The sequence below is a fragment of the Enhydra lutris genome, unplaced genomic scaffold, assembly GCF_002288905.1.
Source record: "Enhydra lutris kenyoni isolate GAN:26980312 unplaced genomic scaffold, ASM228890v2 scaffoldscaffold5, whole genome shotgun sequence".
Classification (NCBI taxonomy): Eukaryota; Metazoa; Chordata; class Mammalia; order Carnivora; family Mustelidae; genus Enhydra; species Enhydra lutris.
In genome coordinates, this window is record NW_019154089.1 from 2,863,433 (window position 1) to 2,886,818 (window position 23,386).

Here is a 23,386-nt window from a genome sequence, read left to right on the forward strand (position 1 = left end):
GACATGGGTTCTCGTTAACCGAGAGCTGCTTCTAGAAATAGCTTCCACCCCTCTTGCCACCCAATCTGGCTAAAGAAAACGATAAAGTAGAATGAAAAAAAAAAAAAAAAAAATCCAGCTCTGAAGTGATTATGTGGAAGAGTAGGCCAAACAGGAGACCTGGGGAGCCCAGATTCACATCTGGCCCTGAAGCTTTGCAAAGATGGGAAGGTTTGTAAACCAAAGACCTTTGGCTGTAAATTAAGGCATCCAGAACCCTGCCAGGATATGAGACAGGAGAGAGTCTCGTGTTGGAAAAAAGGAAAATGAAACGGAATGTAATAGGCCCCGGGGCAGCCGGCAAAGAAAACCATCAAGCTGTCGGGGAAGGAAAAAATAAAGCCTCTTTTGTTATTTCCCTGAAAGAGATGTCGAGTGATGTTGATAAATGCTATTTTATGTGTAGATAAAAAACAAACCGAGGCCACACAGCAGAGACGGTCAAAGACTACCAATGATAAAAGGAACAGGAGAGGCCTAGCAAAAGGCCATGGCCAGTGGACCGGAGGCCTGAGAAGAAAGGACTAGTGTCCTCGCTTAAGGAATAGTGCAATAAAAGGATTTTCCCTTTCCTGTACTTAGACTCTCAGATGCTCACAAAATTATGCTTTCTAATGTAATAGGTTATATGAACTTGAAATGTAGGAGGACACCCACCCCTACACCCCAGGCATTCAAATTTACATGAAATGTAAGAATTAAGCAGATGACTCTACAAACTATTCTTTTTCCATTGAGCTCAATAGACTCAAGGGTTTTGAAGACTTAGGGGCTTTTTTGGTTAAAACAAAATCACAATTTCAGGAGAGATTCTGTCAGGATTTAGTTATTGTGGTTGCTTGCTTTTGAAGTGCAAACCGTGGAAAGTCTAGCTTAGTTTCCGAAAGAATTGACTGAGCTGTATTGAGCTTCATTGAGACAGTTCTAGAACATAATTTTGTTGATTGTTTTGGAGCTTGTTATTCTTAGATTTTTGCTAAGTGTTGTATAGCATATAGAAACCAGAATTTATATTTTAAAGATCTAGACTTTTGTGAAGAGAAGACAGTCTGTTTTAAATATTTGAAATTTTATTCTCTTTTGACATTGAACTATGGAACACTCAGATAATCTATACCATGTTAGTATTCCTATAAGAGAAAATGGGTGAAACAGTATTTAGAAAGCAGTACCAGTAAACCTTATTACAAGCATTAGATGTGCTTAAAGAGTCAATATTAATTCATAACCTGTAATTGTTAAATGTGTATGACTCAAATGTTAAAATATAACATTTTAAGATAGTCTTCTACAATTACAAACCCATATACCCAGATTTTCCATGGGCTTCGCAAACCAGAGAAGAAGATAGAATGTGCAAGAGTCAAAGGATAAATATATATTAGTTATATTATCTAATTAAAGCCATAATCTGTTAATACAGCTATGGATTTGTTTTAAAAATTTAATTGAATATATTATTAATAATGTAGTTGTGTTTTCCAGTGTTGGTAACCTCATTAAAGTTCTTCACTTTCATAAAGTCCAGATTGAGCTGCCAGACGCTGAAATTCTCCTTCAGGGTTAAAAGCTTGTTTCACATCCAGACCTTTACCGTTAAGTGCTAAATATTTGCTGAAAGTTGGTCGAACACGTAACTGCTTAGGAGCTGGAAGAGTTTGGTTTTGACGGACTGAAATAAGATAAAAAAGAGGTTAATTCAGAAAATCTGTTCTAAACAAATGGGTTGCCCTAGATATCCAGTATCAGACAGGAAAAGAAAAAAAAAGTCGCAACTGATTATTCTTATATTATGCTGGGATTTGTGTTTTTTATTAAATCTTTCTGATTAAGTCCCTGGGTTGAGAGCATGACATACCTGTAACATCTAATCTTGTGTTACATGTGGTCACTCCAGCTTCATTAACTGCAGACACAGTATACCACCCAGCATCTTTCTTGTTTACATCTTTTATTAGTAAAGTAACTCTTCCAGAGTTATCATGATATAAACTGAAAAGAAACAGTAATAAAACAATGAAGTGTAGGTATTAATTTTCCTGTGAAACTTTTTTTTTGATGCCTCTGACCCAGAGGGACAGACTGTAAGAAAATGAACCATTTGGAAATTCTGAGACAGTACCTAGTCAGTGCCAAATAGCTATTGGCTTTATTGAGTTTAATTCCCCCCTTTAATTTTTTTGTGTCATTATTTCCTTGAGCCGTCTTTCTCTATGGTTAGTAAAAAGGTAAATCCTAGCTTTATGCCCTAAAGTTTTCATTAGTGGAATTGGGGGTTAATGAGGTTTATTGTATTTTCTCTCCATGTTTTAAAAACTAGACAAAGTGAGATTACAGAAGCATGCCATTTATAATACATTTCAGGTACAACTGGAATCATCCAAATAAACTACAGTTATGTCTAAAAATACTTATCCTACCTTATTCGATCAGTGTTGAATTGTACCATTTCATTATTTCTTTTCCAGAAAAGCTTTGGTGGAGGTACAGCTGAGATTTGGCATTCTAGCTTCACTGAGTCTCCCTCAAAAACTTTTTTGCTCTGTGGTTTGTAGATAAACATTGGTGCTCTCCTATGTTCTTTTGCTACGTATTAATAAAAAAGAATTCAAATATTCAGAATATTATAAAAAGAAAATAAGTTAAACCAAGGTATTATGAAATTTGTGTGGTAATACAAAAGTTTTAAAAAACCGTAACTCAAGAAGATTGGAAGCTTTATGTTTTAGCGTTAGTTAAAACAATGTGTAGAAGTACTATTTTGTATTATACCAAATAGAGTTCTAAAACAGTAATGTAGGGCACCTGGGTGGCTCAGTTGGTTAAGCGACTGCCTTCGGCCCAGGTCATGATCCTGGAGTCCCCGGATCGAGTCCCACATCAGGCTTCCAGCTCAATGGGGCGTCTGCTTCTTCCCCTGACCTTCTCCCCCTCTCATTCTCTCTCTCTCTCTCAAATAAATAAATAAAATCTTTAAAAAAAAAAAAAAAAAAAAAAAAAATAAAACAGTAATGTAATGTTGCGTTGGATTTATAATCATGTTTCATTCAAAGAATTTCAGTTATATTTTCATTTATGTCTCTTCAGTAAGGAGGTATCATGGGTGATGGCAAGACTAGACAACTTAGGTTCTAATTGTCTATTTGCCCCACCAGCCATGCCAAATTGGGAAAAATTTGTTTGGTTTCTCTGAGGCTCAGTTTTATCTATTGTAGAACAGATAAATAGAAAAACCATTTTAAAGATTATTTATTTATTATGTATTTGTCAGAGAGAGAGCACGTGCACAAGCAGGTAGAGTGGCAGGCAGAGGTGAAGAGAGAAGCAGGCTCCCTGCCAAGCAAGGAGCCCGATGTGGGACTCAATCCCAGGACTCTGGGATCTGATCCCAGGACTCTGGGATCTGATCCCAGGATCATGACCTGAACCAAAGGCAGTGGCTTAACCAACTTTTAAGTTACAGTTAACCAACTGAGCCACCAGGCATCTAGAAAACCCATTTTAAAAGGAATACAGGTAATAGTGACTGCTCTGCCTCCCACTACTACTCAAAATACTGTGAGGATCAGCTGAGATAATGAAGAAATATTTTATAAACTGTAAAATAGTATACAAATATCTGTAATTGGTATGTCATTTCTTTAATTACCTGAAGGAAAAGAGGAAATTATATACTACTGTAGCCCTGTCTTTTCTGAGGAGAAATGAAATTGGACAGATGTCTGCCAAGGCCTCTTTTAGCTCTAATGTTACAGTATTTCTGGAGCTATTGGCACAAAAAGATTTGCCCAGAGCTTAACCACCTGAATTGGATTTTTTTTTTTGATTCCCAAATCACTACTTTTTCCTTACAGTGAGGCCCATTATTGTATCATAGAATAATCTTAAAGGTTTTTCATTAATATGAGTAGAATGCAAACTTAAGGAAGTTGTCCATCCTTTAACTTATCAAGATTTTATATAATCAACAGTGAATTGTATCAAAGTATCTCTTTTGCATTATGCCACAACTTAAACCATTACAAATGAAATATATATTTAAAGCCCTTAAATTGTAATATTTTAAAACAGTACCTAAGTTTTATAAGAAACTGCCTTACTGAAGGCAAATTCGAGACATGAGTTTAGTTAGCCATATCTGTTTTTCTAAAGCAAGTAGGTGTGTTTTCGTTATAGAGACTAGTTTCTAGTAAAAAGAAGTATAAACTAAGGCTAAAAGTTAATATTTATTCCTCAGTTTTAAATTTTGTGTGACCATGACAGTTCTGTAAAGATAAGAATCAGATTATTTTGGATTATAGATCAGAGATACGGCCAGACTAATGTTTTTTACTTTAAGATCCTTCAGTTATATCTAGAAATGCTTATATAGTTTACCCTCGAACAACGCGGGATGTTGGAGCACCCCACCCCACCACATGCAGTCAGAGATCTGTACGTAACTTTTGACTCCCCAGAAACTTAACTACTAATAACATACTCTTGACTGGAAGCTTTACTGAAAATATAAATAGTCAATTAACACATATTTTATATGTTAATATATTATATATTGTATTCTTAAAGTGAGGTACACCAGAGAAAAAATATTATTTAAAACATTGTAAGTGAAAATAATATACAGTACTGTGTTGTAAACAGTCTGCATGTAAGTGGACATGTGGTGTTCAAGCCCATGTTGTTCAAGGGTCACCTGTACTGTCTTATTTTGTCCAAAATTGCACCATATCTTTATTTCCTTTCCCGAAAAGCTTTAGTTCTAGGTCTGTCCTTGAAGTTTCACTGAGTTTCTCTCAAAAATGCTCCCTCCCCCCTCCCCACCATTCTGTGACTTTTAGATAAAAATTGGCATTCTGTTGGGTTGTGTAGACATTAACCTTAAATAAGTCATCTGGGCTTTTCTTTTTCAACACTTGCTTTTAAAAATACTGCTGGATATTAAGGAACTCTTGAAGATCTCTTTGAAGGCTTACCCAGGACATCCAACTGCACGGTAAAGGTGGCTTCTCCTGCTCTATTCTTGGCAACACACACATAAGCACCTGCATCTGAAGTTCTGACCACTTCAAAGATGAGTGAATGAAAACCCTTTTCAGACACTATCATTTTGTGAAAATCATCTGATTGAACTGGTCTTCCATTCAGATACCATGACACATCAGGAGCTGGCAGTCCGCTTACCTGGAAAGGAAAACACAAGAAGGAGATGACAGAATTTTAAATTATATCATCACTGGAACCTATTTGTCCATTTATAAATTTAAACAATTCCAGTATCTGAGTGGGTTTGTGGTTCAGAATGCGAAGGAAGATCTTAAAAAGGTATTTGGTTTCAACAATTTCTTAACAAAAACAGTGGAAATTAAAACTCTTGAGTTGAATTTAATATTTTCAGACTACCTCAAACCACATCTAACCCTTCCATATGTAACCTCAGGCTCCTTAAGATCTCCCAGTTATTATATTTAGAACATTAATTTATGTTATATAGGTCTCCACAAGAAATATGAAGTCCTCTGGCTTTTTTCGATTATGGTGACTGCAGATGAAGTCCCAGAGGGACATGCATGTCATGATTGCTGATCTAATGAATGACTTTATCAAAACAGAGTGCCCTTGAGCTGTAATTCTGCTGTTTAAATGCCAGTTTGTTAAGTGTTTTACTATAACCCATAACAGTTAAATTCATATACTTTCATTCATAAGGAATCCAGAAGACGTAAGAAAAGGATTCCAAAATGAGGATAATAAAAATGTAGGTCTTTCTAAAGATCTCTTCTAGCTTGAAGAACTCTTCTAGGCCAAGTGAGCAGCTTGGCTTGAATTTTTTAATGGAGAAGAATTAAAGAGGAATTTTGCTTTAGAAATCCTATTGTTTTGGTAGCTTCACTTATGTTTTTAGTATGGAGTGGGCACTATTGTGAGTACCTTATGCCTGTTTACTCAGTTAATCCTCATAAGAACTTTATGAGGTAGGTACATTTGTTACTCCATTTTACAGATGAGACAAAAAGCACAGAGGTTGACTGTCTTAAGTAAGGTTACACAGCTGAATAGTGGCAGAGCCAAGATTCAAACCCAGGTAAGCTTAGCTCCAGAATTTTTGTTCTTACCTACTATACATGTTACTTGTTAAGGTATACAGTAAGTTATTTATTTATTTATTTATTTATTTTGTTAGAGGGGTGGGAAGGGGCAGAGGGGAAGAGAGACTCTTAAACAGGTTCCATGCCCAGCACAGAGCACAACATGGGGCTTGGTCTCACAACCCTGAGATCATAACCTGAGCCGAAATCAAAAGTTGGACACTTAACCTACTGAGCCACCCAGGTGCCCTAGGTGTGTAGCAAGTTATGAAGAGGAAGAGGACTTTTTATTTATTTATTTATTTATTATTAAATTTAAGATTTTATTTATTTATTTGACAGAGATTACAAGTAGAGAGGCAGGCAAAGAGAGGAAGGGAGACAGGCTCCCTGCTGAGCAGAGAGCCCGATGCGGGGCTCGAAACCAGGACCCTGGGATCATGACCTGAGCCGAAGGCAGAGGCTTTAACCTACTGAGCCACCGAGGCACCCCAGGAAGAGGACTTTTTAAAAATTTATTAACATATAATGTATTATTTACTCCAGGGGTACAGGTCTGTAAATCATCAGTCTTAACATTTCACGCACTCACCATAGCACATACCTCCCCAATGTCCATAACCCACCCACCCCATCCCTACTCCCCTACCCCCGAGCAACACTTAGTTTGTTTCATGAGATTGAGTCTCTTATTGGTTGTCTCCCTCCCAATTTCATTTTTTCCCTCCCTAGCCCCCACGACCCCCTGCCCTGCCTCTCAAATTTGGAAGAGGACATTTTTCAAAACACAGTATCTTGTTAATTTTCCTCCAGTATTTTTGAATTCTTACTTTGAAATCCATTCTGTAGAATCTTCCTTCTTCAATTGACATGTTCTCTGGCACTTGAATGAAACGAGGTGGGTAAAATTTCTCCTGGATTGCATCCTGATCATTCACATCTCCCCTTGAAGACGATCTGCTTCTACAAAAATATTTTAATAATCACTCTGTAGGAAAGTTGTCATTGTTCTTCCATTTACACAAATACAGTTAAGCCATTGTATTGGAACTCCCAGAGTCTATACTGTTTTATGTGGTAGTGTAATAACAATAGAGAGACCTTAGGACATGGCATATTTAATGATTATTAGAAATGGTAGCAATTTAAAAACATTTGGTACAAATTATACATCTTTTTGTTTTTTGTACAAAGCTGTAAATTGACAGAAAAACTGATTAAAATGCAGAGTACCCCGTGGATGGTTCTTACCATATGCAATGATTTAGTAATTGGAATTGGGTTTTAATTATCATGAAGAACTTTTCTTAACATAGACATGTGGTCCTGGCTTATTTGACCAAAACATATAAAAAACCTCTGAGATCTGAGAATTAATGGATAAAAATTCTGACCATCCTCTCAGACATTAGAAAATTCATGTTGTTTTTTTATAAAAGATGTAGGAGGCAAGGCTTTGTTAATATTACATTTTTAAAAAAAGATTTTATTTATTTATTTGATAGAGATTACGAGCAGGCAGAGAGGCAGGCAGAGAGAGAGGAGGAAGCAGATTCCCCGCTGAGCAGAGAGCCCGATGTGGGGCTGGATCCCAGGACCCTGAGACCATGATCCGAGCCGAAGGCAGAGGCTTCAACCCACTGAGCCACCCAGGTGCCCCAAATATTACATTTTTAAGCTGGAAATAATTTTGGTAGCAAAATGTTACTTTAAGATTGAGAATTTTTTTTTTTTTTTTTTTACCTTACTTGTGATGTAGGAACTTGCAGTCGTGCATGTTCTGAGTTGTGCTGCTTGAAATTAAAACAAAGTGAGAATGTTAATGTGGTTGTTAGCTTGAAATGAAGCAGAATTAAGTAGTCTTGGTTGAACATTTCTTTCCTGTTTTTGTGCAGTCGTGGTTAATTCTATATATAGTTGAACCTTGAACAGCAGTAGTTTGAACTATACAGGTTCACTTATATGTGAGTTTTTTTGAAAGATAAATACAGTACAGTACTTTATTTTTAAAAATTATTTATTTTTTTTTAAGATTTTATTCATTTGACAGAGAGACACACAGTGAGAGAGGGAACACAAGCAGGGGAATGGAAGAGGGAGAAGCAGGCTTCTTGCTGAGCAGGGAGCCCAATTCGGTGCTTGATCCCAGGACCTTGGGATCACGACCTGAGCTGAAAGCCTAATGCTTAACTGACTGAGCCACCCAGGTGCTCCTACAGTACAGTACTTTAAATGTATTTTCTCAGCATCTTTTCCCTCTAGATTATTTTAAGAATATAGTATGTAATACATATAGTATACAAAATATGTGTTAATCTATTTACTGGTAAGGCTTCTGGTCAGCAGTGGGCTAATAGTTGTTGGGGAGTCAGAAGTTATATGTGGATTTGCACTATATGAGGGGGGCTCAGCACCCCTAACTCCTGCATTGTTCAAGGGTTAACTGTTAAGCGACTAGAATATAGTGCACAGAGCTTCTAATACTTTAGCAAGAAATCCCCAGAATTAATAGGACTGTTCAGCAGGTATAATATATGAAAATTAGCCAGCCTTAGAATTCCTGGTGGTTCATTTTTCATGTGACTGTTTTACAACAAAGGGTGATGTGTTACCCTGGTGTATTTGAAATGAGAACACATAGTACAGATTGTCCTTTAGTAAAACAGGAATAGACATGAAGTCATTTGTGTTGGCAGTTGATACAGGGTATTATGCCCACTGCTCAAAAGTGCACCAACAGCAATTAGCACATATTAGACTGGAAAATACTTCTCTTTTTAGCTCATGGCACAAAATCATAATAGACACCATGGAAGATATGTGTAGAGCTCTGAGAAGGTTTGAAAAACAAAATTAATTACTTCCTGCTTAATAAAGGTATATTTAAGCAGGTATCTTTTGAGATTTATATTTAAGCACTGGAAAATTATTTCCATTTGAGAATAAAACCAGAAATTGATGGAAACCATAATTAAATGACCAAATACTTGGTGCTTATTTTGTGTGTTTTACTGTGTTTGGCATAGTAGTGACTAGTGAAAATTATATCCATATCCAAATATCTGGAAAACATCTATATAGCAATGCAGCAAATCTGAGTACAAATAATTTATTTTGGGATGAATATGTTTAATGTATTTGGTCATTTAAAAATTCTTATAACTCTAGGGGCACCTGGGTGGCTCCATGGGTTAAGCCCCTGCCTTCGGCTTGTCATGATGTCAGGGTCCTGGGATCGAGCCCCACATCGGGCTCTCTGCTCAGCCAGGGTGCTGCTTCCCTGTCTCTCTCTGCCTACTTGTGATTTCTCTCTCTCTCTGTCGAATAAATAAATCTTAAAAAAAAAGTTTAAGATTCTTATAACTCTAACAATTATTGGCTAGTTTTAAGGTTCTCTAAGCAACATGTCAAAATTCACTTACCAAATCAACTAACTTTTTGGTAAAAAATAAAAATAATCTGATTAAACCCAAAATATCCAAATTAAGTTTTTAATTTTTCCTATAGTGATAGTTTGAGTATGTATATATTCATATTCAGAGGTGTAATATTTCAGTTTTATGTAACCTGATGACATTTTGGGTTATTAGAGTATTTGAAGCATACCAAAAAAACCCTAAGATTTATCCTTTCTGATTTCATAATGGTATGTTTTGCTGTTGTCTTTTTTCTTGGTACCATCACTTTTATTTTATTTATTTATTTATTTATTTATTTATTTTTTTAAGCTTTTATTTATTTATTTGACAGATAGAGATCACAAGTAGGCAGAGAGGCCGGCAGAGAGAGAGAGAGGAGGAAGCAGGCTCCCTGCTGAGCAGAGAGCCCGATGTGGGGCTCAATCCCAGGACCCTGAGATCATGACCTGAGCCGAAGACAGAGGCTTTAACCCACTGAGCCACCCAGGCACTCCATCACTTTTATTTTAATGTTTTTAAAGAATGAGTAAGAAAAATGATAGATCCTTGCCTTCAAAATCATACACTGAATTTATAATATACACCAAGAATATAACATTGTTTTGAGTTACTTCTACTAATAGCAGTTTCCCATCTTCTTGCTGTAATCTGTACCAGTTCAGAGCCCAACACACAGTAGGTGCTCTGTGTAAAATAATTAATTGAATGAATGTATGAACTGTTGAGTACCCAGAGATTCAAGTTCTAATTTTCTAATTAGTTGCACTGTTAGACCCTGCTCCATCCTTTTTAGTAGTTGCATTTAACAGAAACAAAATCCTATTTTTAGCTTCCTGTGCTTAGAAGCTTGGAGTTCTTGGGTGCCCAGTTTCATCACATTGGCTTCCGGTTTCTTTTGGAATTTTTGACAAGAAATGAGTCTGTTTCTCCAACTGTATATTTCTCTTCAGGGTTAAGTTTACTTTTTAGAATGAAATTGATCAGAAATAAGCCTGGGGGCGCCTGGGTGGCTCAGTGGGTTAAGCCTCTGCCTTTGGCTCAGGTCATGGTCTCAGGGTCCTGGGATCGAGCCCCACATCGGGCTCTCTGCTCAGCGGGGAGCCTGCTTCCCCATCTCTCTCTGCCTGCCTCTCTGCCTACTTGTGATCTCTGTCTGTCAAATAAATAAATAAAATATTAAAAAAAATAAGCCTGTGGGATATTCACTTTATGCCTTCCCTAAAGTTTATCCATTCTTGGAAAAGATCCTTTTGTTAATGTTCAAGCCATTACTCAAGGCTTTTTTATTATTCCTTGTTTTTTTGTTTTGTTTTGTTTTGTTTTTTAATTTTTTTTAAAATTTTATTTATTTATTTGACAGACAGAGATCACAAGTAGGCAGAGAGGCAGGCAGAGAGAGAGGAAGGGAAGCAGGCTCCCTGCTGAGCAGAGAGCCCGATGCGGGGCTCGATCCCAGGACTCTGGGATCTCGACCTGAGCCGAAAGCAGAGGCTTTAACCCACTGAGCCACCCAGGCGCCCCCCTTGTTTTGTTTTTAAGAAGCGTTTTTGAATACAAAAACGGAATTGGATGTTTCATTAGTTCCACAATTATATTTTAAGACATTGAAATGATAAACAGCTTATGAGAAAAGGTTATAATTACTTTGGCTTAGAGTTTTAACTCCTGTCCTTTTAAAGGTTTACAGCTCATTCTCTATCCCTACTGACATTGGAAAAGGAGCTCTAGGTGTAACAGACCCCTAAATGTCCAGATGAAAAGTGACACTGTTAGCTTTCTGGTGTTTTGTTTTTGTGACATTTCATATGCTGATACTAGAGCACCAGAAAACGGGATAAAATTCTAAGTTTCTGTGTATTTTAGCTCATTGTGGCCTCTACTTTTTATACCTAATGGAGCATGGAAGTTATTGACTTTTGCTTCAAACTGTATTCATAAGCATTTGGAAAAACACATTTATAAATTACATGAAAGAAAAATATTCCAGTTAGGTAAAGATTATAATTTACCTGCGGTGACTCTTGTGCCTCACTGTCATTTTGAGCTTGAAACACAGCAGCTGCGTTCTGTGGTCCTAGCAATCTGCGAGCCATCTTCTCCTCATATGTGAGCCGCTTTAAAGAAATCATTCATTAAGTAGATAGTAATGAGATTTAATAAAAGTTGTTTGTATTCCTTTACCTTAAAACCACCAAGAATTATACCAAAGAAGTATGGTTCTATTGAATTACAGAGATATACTATGTTTTAAAACTTTGTCTTCATTCAAAGCATTTCTGTTCCATTCTAGTGCCACTTCCCTCATCTGTTTTCCTCTTGCTTCTGGGAAAGGCAGGCATAATCACCCTTAAGTAAGGGGAAATTCTTCGCCTTCCATTTTGTTCTGCATGGTCTCATTGGCTCCGTCTTTGAATATAGTACTGCATATTCTCACATGAAGAAATAACTTTTATTAAATCAACACTGAACATCAGATTTCTGGTTGAAAGCAGTGCAAATGGTATGTTAAATATTTTTGGATTTAAGGTATATAGTGCTTTTTAAGAGATAAGTGACTAATACAGCGGGTACAGAAGAGTTATCTCATAAATCTCATAGCTATGTGTCCATCAGTAGTATAAACCAAAGTATGTGAAAAAGTTGACTGTTGGTTTTTTGGTCATTAGACATATTTTATGAGGAGTAATGCTTAAAACAAAATTTTCATTAAATTATTAAGATTTTCTTTTTTTGCTTCGTTTTTTTTTACGTTGTTTTACATTCTTCTTTTGTGTCTTTCTTTTACTACTGAAAATTATGAGGTGTTTCATGCTTTCATTTGGCATTGGATCCAAATCCAAAATATCACAATGTTTTCATTTGGTATTGGATCCGAATAGTCCCTCTTTTTATTTATTTATTTTTTTAAAAATTTTTAAATGATTTTATTTATTTATTTGAGAGAGAGAGAGAGAGCGAGCATGAGAGGAGAGAGATCAGCGGGAGAAGCAGATTCCCTGCCGAGCAGGGAGTCTGATGCAGGACTCGATCCCAGGAGTCCAGGATCATGACCTGAGCCGGAGGCAGTTGCTTAACCAACTGAGCCACCCAGGCACCCCCGAATAGTCCCTCTTTTTAGATAATTGTATCCCTTGCGGATCATAAGGATATAGGTCTGTGAGACAGAAAGAGCTTTCTTACTAAGATTAGATTTTATAGTCTGATGGGCTTTTTGTGCAAAATAGATATTTTGCTTACTTGATTTCCGTTGTGAAGAAGGCTGTCCTTGCATTTTAGTTTTCTCTCCAAATCTTGAATCAGAGCTTCTTTTGATCCTTGTATTTCATGGTCAGGAGTCCTTGGGGTGGCCTTAGCATTTGCACTTTGGGATGGTTTAGCATTTACAGGTTGGCCAAATGAGGGTTGTTGATAACTTTAAAAAGAAAAAAGACTTTTTAAAAAGTATTTATTTAAGTAATCTACACCCAACGTGGGGCTTCAACTCAGGACCCTGAAACCAAGAGACACATGATCTTCTGATTGAGCCAGCCAGGTACCCCAGAAAAAAGATATTTAGCCCACTGAGCCACCCAGGCACCCCCCCCCCAGAAAAAAGATTTTTAAAAAAGATCTTCAGAGAAAGATGTGGTACTAAAATGTAATGAACCTCATTCTGTCAGTCACCTTTAGATAAGCTGAAATCTACCACTTAGTACTATTACTGTTATTAAAAACAGTTTTCTAGTAACAGTCAAGAGGAATTTAATAAGAATGGTTACCAGCCTCTTTTTTTTTTAAGTCTTGGAAAATTAAAATTTAGTGGCTGGAGAAACAAATTAGATTAGTCATAAGGAGGATGTCATTCCTTGAAGATTTTTCCTAAAGAAGTGAGAGAGAGTAAGTCTAGTTACTGGTAGCTTGAGAGTTCTTCCAGTCTTATAATTGAATTTGGTAAGTTTGTTTTATGGATGGATACCGTTGTCAGCCCCATGTGATCTCATGTTGACAGTTTGAAATTGGTGGTGATGGGAGTATGTATACTGGGGAAGTTGTTTACTACCACAAATCCTAACTCCTTTCTCCAGAGCTGGTTGTTAAACATTTACCAATATAACCACTGGTATTTAGTGAATCTTCTGTTGCTTTGAATGGAGTCTGCAGCTGACATAATCTGGCTTTCCTTTTAATTTCCAGTTCCTTTTAATTTCCTTTTGTACATAATTCAAGTGTGGTACTATATAACAAATAGCTTTTACAGTAACAATGGTTTCTTTAACATTGCTGAAGTGATTTTTAGAGAAAGAAAGGAATGATAAGAGGAGGAAGGAGAAAGAAATGTAACCTGAGCGCAAAGGGGGTTTGGGAAAAAAAGAAAGCAAATTTGAATAGCAGTTGAAGAGTTTGGTTTAAATTCACATTTCAAGTTCTGATCCTAAATTATCTTGAAAAATGGTCTTACCCCTCCCTGCCTTCCCCTGTTGATTGTGACAGAGTGCAGTATTTAGGGATTCCTGTATTATCACATTTGTTAGGTAGCTCGTACTTTGACAATTGTTTGTTCAGATTTCACCTAGTTTATTCATTTAGGGCCCTGCGGGCGTGTGCTTCTATCTGTTTAATGCAGGATAACTGGTCACTGCCCTCAGTGAATATTTTAGCATTATGAAAATAAACGTTCTCCAGTTATCAAGATGAGGCAGGCTGGATCTCTTTTCTGAACTGTTCCTGTTCAGATATTCTCAAAGGTCATTAAAAGAATTTATAAGCTACGTGGAAATATATCTCTTCAGAGAGGCGCCAGAGTTTCAATTTTGGCTTTGGGGACTTGGTTAGTAATCTCTAGATTGTAAACATTCTGAATTTAAAAAGATGGCTTATTTACTCACCATTGTAATATTTATTTTCACTAACATGGACTTATCTGTGTTAATGCTTAACCAAAGTCTGATTTGTTCTTAGTTAAGTAAATACCCAGACTAAGTGTTTAAATAAATAGTGAGTTGTATGTGTGTTTTTTGTTTTTGTTCTTGATTTTAAGATTGAATTTTCATGTCAAAGTAGTAAAATTCCTTTGTTCTTAGAGATCTCCTATTATTCTAACTATATGAAGTTACAATAGCCTAATTTTTAAGAGATTTTATTTTTTATTTTATTTACTTTAGAGGGTGAGAGTGAGTGAGGAGAGGGCCAGAGGGAAGAGGCAGAGGAAGAGAATCTCAAGCAGACTCTGCACTGAGTGTGGAGCCTGATGTGAGGCTTGATCTTAACAACCCTGAGATCATGACCTAAGCAAAAACCAAGAGTTGGATGTTTAACCAACTAAACCACTCAGGTACCACATGGCTTTTTTCTTTTTTGTTAGCCTGCCAACTTTATAAAAGTCACATGTTGTTAAAGTGAATTAGAATTAAATAATTTTGTTTTTAGACTGTCATAGTATAATGCAGTATATCTGAGAAATCCTGAAGTGTTATCAAAACCAAGCCTGAGAATCTCTGATAATGTATGTGACCTAGTCAATTCATTCACAGAATTCCCCTCTCAGTTTATAGATGGCCTGAGTGTTAAGACTAGATATGTGATCATATTTATAAACTAATAGTATTCTTGCACTCTGCTTTATAGGTCTTTTTTCCCCCTATCATTAATCATCCAAATCCTTAATTTTGTTATAAATCATAAAACTGACTCACTGAGCAGGTAAAGAACACATGCTGAATGTCACACAGCAGGCTTTTTGAATGGAATAATTAGAATTAGAGTTCTCAGTTTCCAGCCTTTGGTTTGATCGACTGAATAAAATGTTTGCTTAAGGGTTTCCTACTGGTGAAAAGCTAAATAAAGGTTTCAAAGCAATGTAGGTCAGAATCCAAGGGATTATTTTTGAAGGCAGGGCAAACTAAAGCCCACCATAACAATGAGGGAGTTGTGCACAAATGTTCAAAGGGCCAGAGCTTTCCACCCTGTGCAGCTGGACACCAAATGAGTATCAAGTGGCTGTGGGAAGATTAAAAGAGTTATCTATGGTTCCTGCAAATGGAACAGCTAAAGCTGGATCTTTGATCTCTGGTTTGGGGACCTCCTATGCTTATTTCTTATACTTTCCATTTTTGCCTTTTTCTCTTAGTTCTGTCACAGAGCCAGGAACATGGTTGAGGTTCTTTAATATTTATTTGCAGTTTTCTTTTCTGGGCACATATTTGGAATAGGGTTGAAAGACCAAGAAAAATAGTATAGTCAGAAAAGTTTATTTTATTTTACTTATATTTTTTTCTTGTCCTGGGACCCCCAGAAAAGGTTACTTTAGATTTAAAGATGCTCATATAGGAAATCTGAAAATAATGGAAAACCAGATAGAAAATGATCATCTGGCTAAAATGTAACAAGAAAAATCTATGATGTATGATAACGGATAATGGGTATAATTGGAATTTTGGAGGGATTTCTTTCTAAAAGGGCTCTTAATTCTTAAAGGTGTCTTTAAGGGGCGCCTGAGTGGCTCAGTGGGTTAAGCCTCTGCCTTCGGCTCAGGTCATGATCTCAGGGTCCTGGGATCGAGTCCTGCATTGGGCTCTATGCTCAGCAGGGAGCCTATTTCCCCACCCCCTCTCTGCCTGCCTCTCTGCCTACCTGTGATCTCCCTCTATCTGTCAAATAAATAAAAAAATAAAATCTTGAAAAAAAAGGTGTCTTTAAAAAATATTAGTTCAAACTTATGAATGCCGTTTTGTAGGTAAAAAATAATAGTTGACTATCAGCCATTTTAAATGGTTCAGCCTAGTATATATAGGATTCTAACAAAAGTTTTTGGCTTTCTTCATTTTGATTTTTTTAAATGTTGGAAAGTATTCTTTGCAGGTTGAATTGCTGTAGTCAGTTCAACTAAGTTTCTGGAATTGTTACCAACAATAGGAATCTCTAGAAAAATTAGCCTCCAGAGAAGACTGAGAGAAATTATCGAGAATCTCAGCAAATCTGTTGATAAGCCTGCAACAAAACATATTCCATCAGACAGTTTTTCCAATGCCTCTGATTTAATTCTCTGGTGTCTTAGCCAGCCAACGGATAGGAAAACTGATAGCTCTAGGTTTGCATAAGCACAGAGCATTTAGTTCGTGTTTTAAAAAAAGCACAACCACTGTGTCCTTATTCATATCAGGTTCTCCTCGGACAGTTTTAGGACTTTGGAAGTAGTACATGTTTGCATAAGGCTCCAGGTAGTCTTCTCTTTATTTAGACAGAACAATCAGCTCGACCAATTTGGACAAAGCATGGTTGTAATTACTAACGGGAACCCTAAGGTCATTTATCTATTCAAATCTTTCTTCTGATCATAGTAAGGAAAATTCATATACTTCAGCATCTGAATCACAGGTTTTATTTAAAAAGCTGGGGTTTTTTTGGTTTGTTTTGTTTTGTTTTTTATTCAAATGGATAGTCAGGATCAGAGGTGAAAATGGATAGGAAGAAAAGACTAAGACCGAGAAGACATTTAATAGTCTCTGCTTATGTGAGAGGAAATCCTATCTGAGGAAGAGCAGACAGGTGCTCTTCATCTCCGCTGAGCCCAGAACTAGAGCAATTAAATTTATAGCATGAGGACCTTAACTGGGAGAATAGTTCACTGTTCTTGGGTATGTTAGAAATCTTTTTTGAAGATGGAAAATAATAGGTAAGTAATTGTATGTGGTAATAGGTGATTTGGGTCTATCTTAATGTGGACATTAGAGAACGGGTCAGATGATTCTTACTGCCAGCACCCTGGTTCAAGGTGTTTTAGGAGAATGATGAAAGAGACCCTGAGGTCACATTGCCTGTTTAGGTAGTAAATAGTGAACTAGGACATACCCCCCCGCCCCCAACTCCTCAGAAAGAGCTCAGTGTATATGCAGTATATAGTCACACATATAAAAAATTTACTTACTTGGAGTCCACATTGGAAGGGATTTTACTGCTACTATAGTCTGGCTGTGATGGTAATATTGAGCTGAGGAAACTGGCTGGGGACTGGTTATAGGTGGCTGTAACCCTTTGGCCTGGGTTGGGGCCAGCATGCTGCTGGGGAGAAGCAGGGAAAGCAGAGGAGGACATGGTGATGTGAGAGCTCACTGTTGAGGAGGCAGAAAATCTTTGCTCTGTGCATTGACGGGGCTGGATGATAATGGAAGACTGTTTGGTCTGGCTAGAATAGCTGGATGTTTCTGGTCCAGGAGGCTGCAGTCTGGAGCCACATGGATTTTGGGATTGAAGAAAGTGTTTTGGACGTTCATAGTTAAACATGCTTAGCTGGTATATGGAAGATAGAGGCAATTTATTACTATAATGATTTTCTCCTGGAAGGGTGGGGTCCTGAATTTGGGGTGGCAAGCCTGGAATCACAGAAGGTCCCAAGGAATCAGAAGCAACCTTGGTCTGCCCCTCCTTGTTGAGATCTTGGGAGTACTGTGCTCTTGTCTTTGATGGAGTGGCCTTCTCTTGAAGAGTATTGTTCCTTCAAAAGGAGAAAATGATTCAGTTACAATATTTGCATAAAAAACAATGTTTAACATTTTTAGGAGCATCTATGCTTTTTTTTTGGTCTTATATGCTTTCAGGGTCACCTCAAGGTGGAACTTTTCTAGCTTCTAGACTTCTTCCTTTATCTCTGTCTTTGTACAAGTGACTTGTCTCCTGAGAACAAGATAAAAGGGTTTATTAATGTCTGTTTGCCTCTGGGTAATTCTAAAAGCATGGCCAGGGGCTTCAAGATAAAGGAGCAGGAAATTTGAGTTTGCCAAGTGGTTACTTGTGGAAAGAAATTCTGTGATGTTGCTCAGTGTGAAAATTTAATGGTTTTAAGATTAGCTTTTGCCCAGAGGGTACAGTTTCATTAAACAGAAATATTTAATGATTTAAATTATTAGTAGTTAAATATCTAACATGTCAACTCCCATGCTATCTGAATTCTTCCCATTGCTCATGAAAACCAATGAATAGCCAATATACACCAGTTAATTAATGTCCTGGTGATCTCTGATGAATGATGTCTTGGTAAATCAAGGGGTACACCATGCTTTTTAATAAAGAACATAAACATCTGCATTTACTCCTTCAACCTTTCAGAATTCCTTAAAGTAGAGAGGGAACATGCATAAATCATTGTTGTTAACTTTGAGTGTATTTTTTTTTTTTTTTACCTTTCAATGCACTGTCTCTTTTTTCCCCTTGATTCCAAATTGACCATAGTACCAAACTAGATGATAATTAAGGAGTATATGTGTCTTTCTGTGTGTATACATGTTACTGACTGTACTCCAGAGCGATATGTAAATTTTTTTGTTATTTTTAGATTATACTATCTAGTTATTGGTGTTGATATTCTCTTACAGTTTTACTTCTTATTATTTTTCTTATTTCATACACATTTTAGACTAATCTTAAAGCTGTTTTAGCCTCTATCTTACTTTTTCTTTTGAAATGGCAGACAAGGATGTACAGAAGGAAGTAAGGCAGTATGAAGCTAGTTATGCCTTACCAGAAAGGGTGAGTGCCATTTCTCTTACTCAACTATGCATTGGTTCTTTTGACTTCCTATAACAGATCCCCATTTTCCATAGATGAATCTTTTGCTCGTAAAATCATCCTTGAAGGGTTATATTTGCCTCTGATTTCTACCATTAGTATGGTAAACCTAAACAGAACTATATATAGACATCACATACACAGACTAGCCCTATGAATTGTGCCGTTGGTTCTGTCTTTATTCAAAATATCAGGTAATTTAGTTCAAACTATATTTAATTTTATATACTATAACCCAACTCTGAGATAATGATAAATCAAACCATTAATTGATAAAGTTACCCCAACTGTCATTATCAAAATGAAATCTTAAGGTTGTTTAATTTCCTGTCTTGAAGAATGTTTCATTTTTAATGGAAAAAGACCAAATAACTTTATCCTAAGGCTGTGTATGTAGTTTAAAGTTAAAACTAGCACTTTTAGGAAAGAGCAAATGCTACTGAACAGTCAAGAGAAAGATTCTGTTGAAAAAGAACACTTAAAAAGCCATGTATTCCTTAATTTGAAGTTTATAAACACAAGCATTATCAACTAGAGTGCATTTTAGTAATTAACTGTATTAGGCCTTTAAGTTGTTGGAGGAAAACAACCAGAAGGAGGCTTTAATTAGATCATCTCAAAAAAGGACTCTATTTCAAGGCAAGTAGTTTTGTAGTTATGGGCTTATTCATTCCATTGCAGAATTGAATCCAAATTTGGTTCTTAAATTCCTTTTTAAGAAGGCAAATTATTCAGATTCATTTCATAAAGCAAGGAATAAACTGTTTAACAAATAGGCAGTAGATATTTTCCAAGACGTTCCCTGTTTTTCTTTATATATGTTTTCAAAATATCAACTATCTTGTACATTTTGGTAACAGCCTACATAGTTAACAATTACTGTTATTTTTCAAAGCTCAATTGAAAATACGTTCTTTCGGGCGCCTGGGTGGCTCAGTGGGTTAAAGCCTCTGCTTTCGGCTCAGGTCATGGTCCCAGGGTCCTGGGATCAAGGCCCGCATCGGGCTCTCTGCTCAGCAGGGAGCCTGCTTCCTCCTCTCTCTCTGCCTGCCTCTCTGCCTACTTGTGATATCTCTGTGTGTCAAATAAATAAAATTTAAAGAAAATACGTTCTTTCAAAAGTTTCATTGTTCTCATGTCTCAACAAAATTTTACACAGTTGTTCAAATAGAGAACTCTGAAAAGTTTTTCATGTTTGTAGCTACTGTCCAACAATTTAATTCTATAATGGATTCTTCTATATGACAGTGTCATTTTCTTCCAAATAGTGTTAAATAATTTACAGAGATTTTAGTATATGTGCTGCTGAAGCGAGCACAATTTACAGAGATTTTATAAATAAAATACTATGCAGTTTCCTATTTAAAAAGTCTTAACTTTTTTTCTTTCAGTCTCTAATATAGCATAGACTTGTATAAAAACTCATTGAGGATATTTTGAAGCTCTAGGACATCACCACAATTATAATCAGATCAAGTGTGCCTTTTCAAGGAAAAATGATGATTTAAAAATATTGACATACAACCATCTTTCCTTGTACCCTTTCTATAATGCCTTCCAGTTTTCAGTGGAACAAGTAAGTTACTTTCTTGTCATATCTTGACATAATAACATGATGTTGTAACTCTCAGAGTTTTTATGTGAAGATCATCTTTGCACACGTTCCTCTGATTTGGACAAAAAACAAAAACAAAACCCCAAACTGTAGCAGAAATAAAGATGGGACTTACCCGTCGTTCCAGAGGGTGCCAGCAGGGTTTAACCCACTATTGAAGGGAAGGAAGAGGCATCGCCTTCTCTCACAGACTAATCTAGTGGCTCTGTGCTTAGTATTATAGCACCACTGACTTTTATCAGCTGCCAAACTGACATCTGATGTGCTTGCCTGTCCATCTACCTATGCTGGCATGTCAAAGTAAGAGTCCACAATCTAAACAATATCTCAGATGTCTTAGTGGTATTTAAGGAGTGGGATTACTTGAGCTTCTCTTGCAGTCCTCTATTTTAGATGTGAATTTTGACTGTAAGCTTTTGCAGGCTCATGCAGGAAGAAGAGCAAAGAGTTAGGAAATGGACAAAAGTATATAGAAAACTCAATTTCTTTATTGTGGTCGGGGCTTGGAATCCTTCCTGTTTAAGGAAGGACTAAAAGGGAACCTGTATTCTGACACTAATGTTCTATCCAGTAAAAATTCTCCCTAAATAAGACTAGTGATTAATGGGTTCCAAACTGATTTGTACTGGATAGTTGTTCATCTGAAGGCTCCCCCACCCCACTGACCCCCTTGCCAAATACAAGTAGGGGTGGAGCAGAGTTCAAGCAATTTGTTTTAGGAGAAAGGGTGTGGTCTCAGCAAAGGCAGGAGAGCCACAGTGACAAGTCACTGGGGAGGTGGGGAGGTGGAGAGGTGGAAAAACATGATTTTGTTTCTTGGCAAGTTTTCTGAATCTGTATGGCATATGCCTCTTTGACCTTATTCTTTTATTCTTCAAGAGTTTTGAAACACTTAAGAAATTATCAGACAAATAAGCATTCTGTACATTTGGGGTTTTATAGTGTCAACTCTTTTCCTTCATCTTCCTTAACTCTTAGCATTTATATACTTTCCTCTCTCTTTTCGTTAAGGAGACTGTCTTGGTATTTAGATGTCCATTTTTTGTGAAGGGAGCTAAATAATTACAGAGGAAGAAACCTTCAAATCAACAACAGAAGTAATAAAGAGGGGTAGGTGGCCTGAGGATCAGGTCAGTTGAGTGGAAATAGCACCATTTAGTGGTTTCAGTTTTCATATGTTTCTCCTGTTTAAAGCATATCTATTTATTACCCTCCCTCATGGTGCTCCAGTATTGATTTAATAACCATGTACATGTAGATCCATCCAATAGATGTTTGAGCATATATGAGCCATATAAAATTCTTCACAGCTGACCATGTAGGTGTATCTTCCTTTGGTGTTCAGAGAAGTTTGATAATTGCTTCCTGGGCATGCAGCCATTACTCAGTGTAAAAGGCATACTAGAGTGGATGAGTAGGTGTTTGCCTACCAAGTCTTATTTCAGGAATTTCCCAAAATATTTCTCTACATCTGCTCAGTGATATTTCAGATTCCATTAATAGGGACAAAGCCTTTTAATCCAAATTAGGAGTCTTAAAGTATAAATTCAAATGACAATAAAAGTAGCAAGAATAACCAACAAGTATAGCATTTACTATGAGTAGGGCTCTCTATTCTAAGCACTTTAAATTTGGCATATGTGACTGATACTTGGTTCTTCGAGAGAACAGGGTTTGATTAGGGCAAGGAAGTGGAGATACTACATTTGAGGTCTCTTAAAACCTAAAAGTTTAAGTTGTTATCCTACCAGGCAAGTAGGAAAGATGCCCAGGACAAACTATGAAGTCCCCAATTTTACCTAGGGCAGATTCTAAACATACCATATTTGAGGAGGAATTTTATCCCATTTACTTTTTATCTTTAAGCTTTATCTCTTTTCTCTCCTTTGCTTTTGTAAGATATAACATTGGTTACAGTGTAGTAGCTCCGTGGTAAATCTAGGCAAAGGTTCTTGCCCCAGTAAGAGGATCAAGGGCTGATTTTGGAAAGGAAAGGAAGGTCTTCTTTCATGGCCCCATTGTCAGAAGTGAGTAGTTTATATTTAATAATCTGTTATGAATCTGTTTTTCTGCTTTGTAATATTTGGTTTGCTTTTTTGAATGGTGTTTTTTGTTTCCTCACAGACCATCAAATGGTTTAGTTGTTTATTTGGTAAAAATTGTCCTAAAATTGGAGTAATCCATAAGATGGCAGGTGAGTGAACTATATTCCAACCGGTCGGCCAAGACAGCCTTTTTCATTTATTTCTCTAAATTATCAGTAATGGCCTCTGGTGAATCATTCTAGTGCTTCCCAGTATGTAGGTAACTTCCCACTATCTCACTGAACCATTTCCTGCTGCTTGTTAGGGGAATTCTTTCTTGTCTTATCATCAGTGGAAGGGTGGCTTGGCTATTTAGCTGTCACTCATTCATCCTTTCTTCATTTATAGCTCTTGTTTTTTAAAAATGTAAACCATGTATTTTGTTGTAAAATGGTGCTGTGAGCTTTGTCTTTATAAAGTCTGATGTCAGATGTATGTGATGAAGCTAATTGCTGCTGTATCAACTGAGAAGGCAAATGCCACATAGAGGATGGAAGAACTAATGAGTGGAGAACATTTTCATTTATTTTCAGGTTATGCATAATTCACTGTGATTACTGAAGTTCTGTCCTACTGTAGCACTTGTAATTTGAAATCTTTTGA

At 36.7% G+C, this 23,386-nt stretch overlaps 1 protein-coding gene and 1 long non-coding RNA gene across 2 annotated transcripts in view; one reads left to right on the forward strand and one right to left on the reverse strand.

The window, feature by feature from the left end:
* Positions 1 to 1,091: 1,091 nt before the first annotated feature.
* On the reverse strand, positions 1,092 to 20,917 carry LOC111140898 (myotilin). Its single transcript, XM_022493149.1, has 10 exons — positions 20,815 to 20,917; positions 17,448 to 18,014; positions 12,782 to 12,956; positions 11,554 to 11,658; positions 7,869 to 7,915; positions 6,956 to 7,088; positions 5,013 to 5,220; positions 2,460 to 2,625; positions 1,898 to 2,031; positions 1,092 to 1,711 (listed from the first exon to the last, which is right to left on the reverse strand). Exons 2-10 carry the CDS (start codon positions 17,801 to 17,803, stop codon positions 1,539 to 1,541), a joined length of 1,497 nt encoding a protein of 498 aa, XP_022348857.1. The 5' UTR covers positions 17,804 to 18,014; positions 20,815 to 20,917; the 3' UTR covers positions 1,092 to 1,538.
* LOC111140901 overlaps positions 4,892 to 23,386 on the forward strand; it is a 98,682-nt gene continuing 80,187 nt past the window's right edge. Inside the window, exon 1 of the long non-coding RNA XR_002640173.1 lies at positions 4,892 to 5,361. This is a non-coding gene — a long non-coding RNA (uncharacterized LOC111140901). The remainder of the gene's footprint in view (positions 5,362 to 23,386) is intronic.

What these genes read in the sequence shown, in the direction of transcription:
- LOC111140898 (XM_022493149.1), bottom strand. Translation starts at nt 17,803, where the DNA reads ATGTTTAACTATGAACGTCCAAAACACTTTCTTCAATCCCAAAATCCA. An exon ending in TTCTTCACAACGGAAATCAA is followed by an intron (nt 11,659 to 12,781) that starts GTAAGCAAAATA and finishes ATTTCTTTAAAG; the next exon opens with CGGCTCACATATGAGGAGAA. An exon ending in TTCAACACTGATCGAATAAG is followed by an intron (nt 2,032 to 2,459) that starts GTAGGATAAGTA and finishes GTTTCTTTTCAG; the next exon opens with TTTATATCATGATAACTCTG.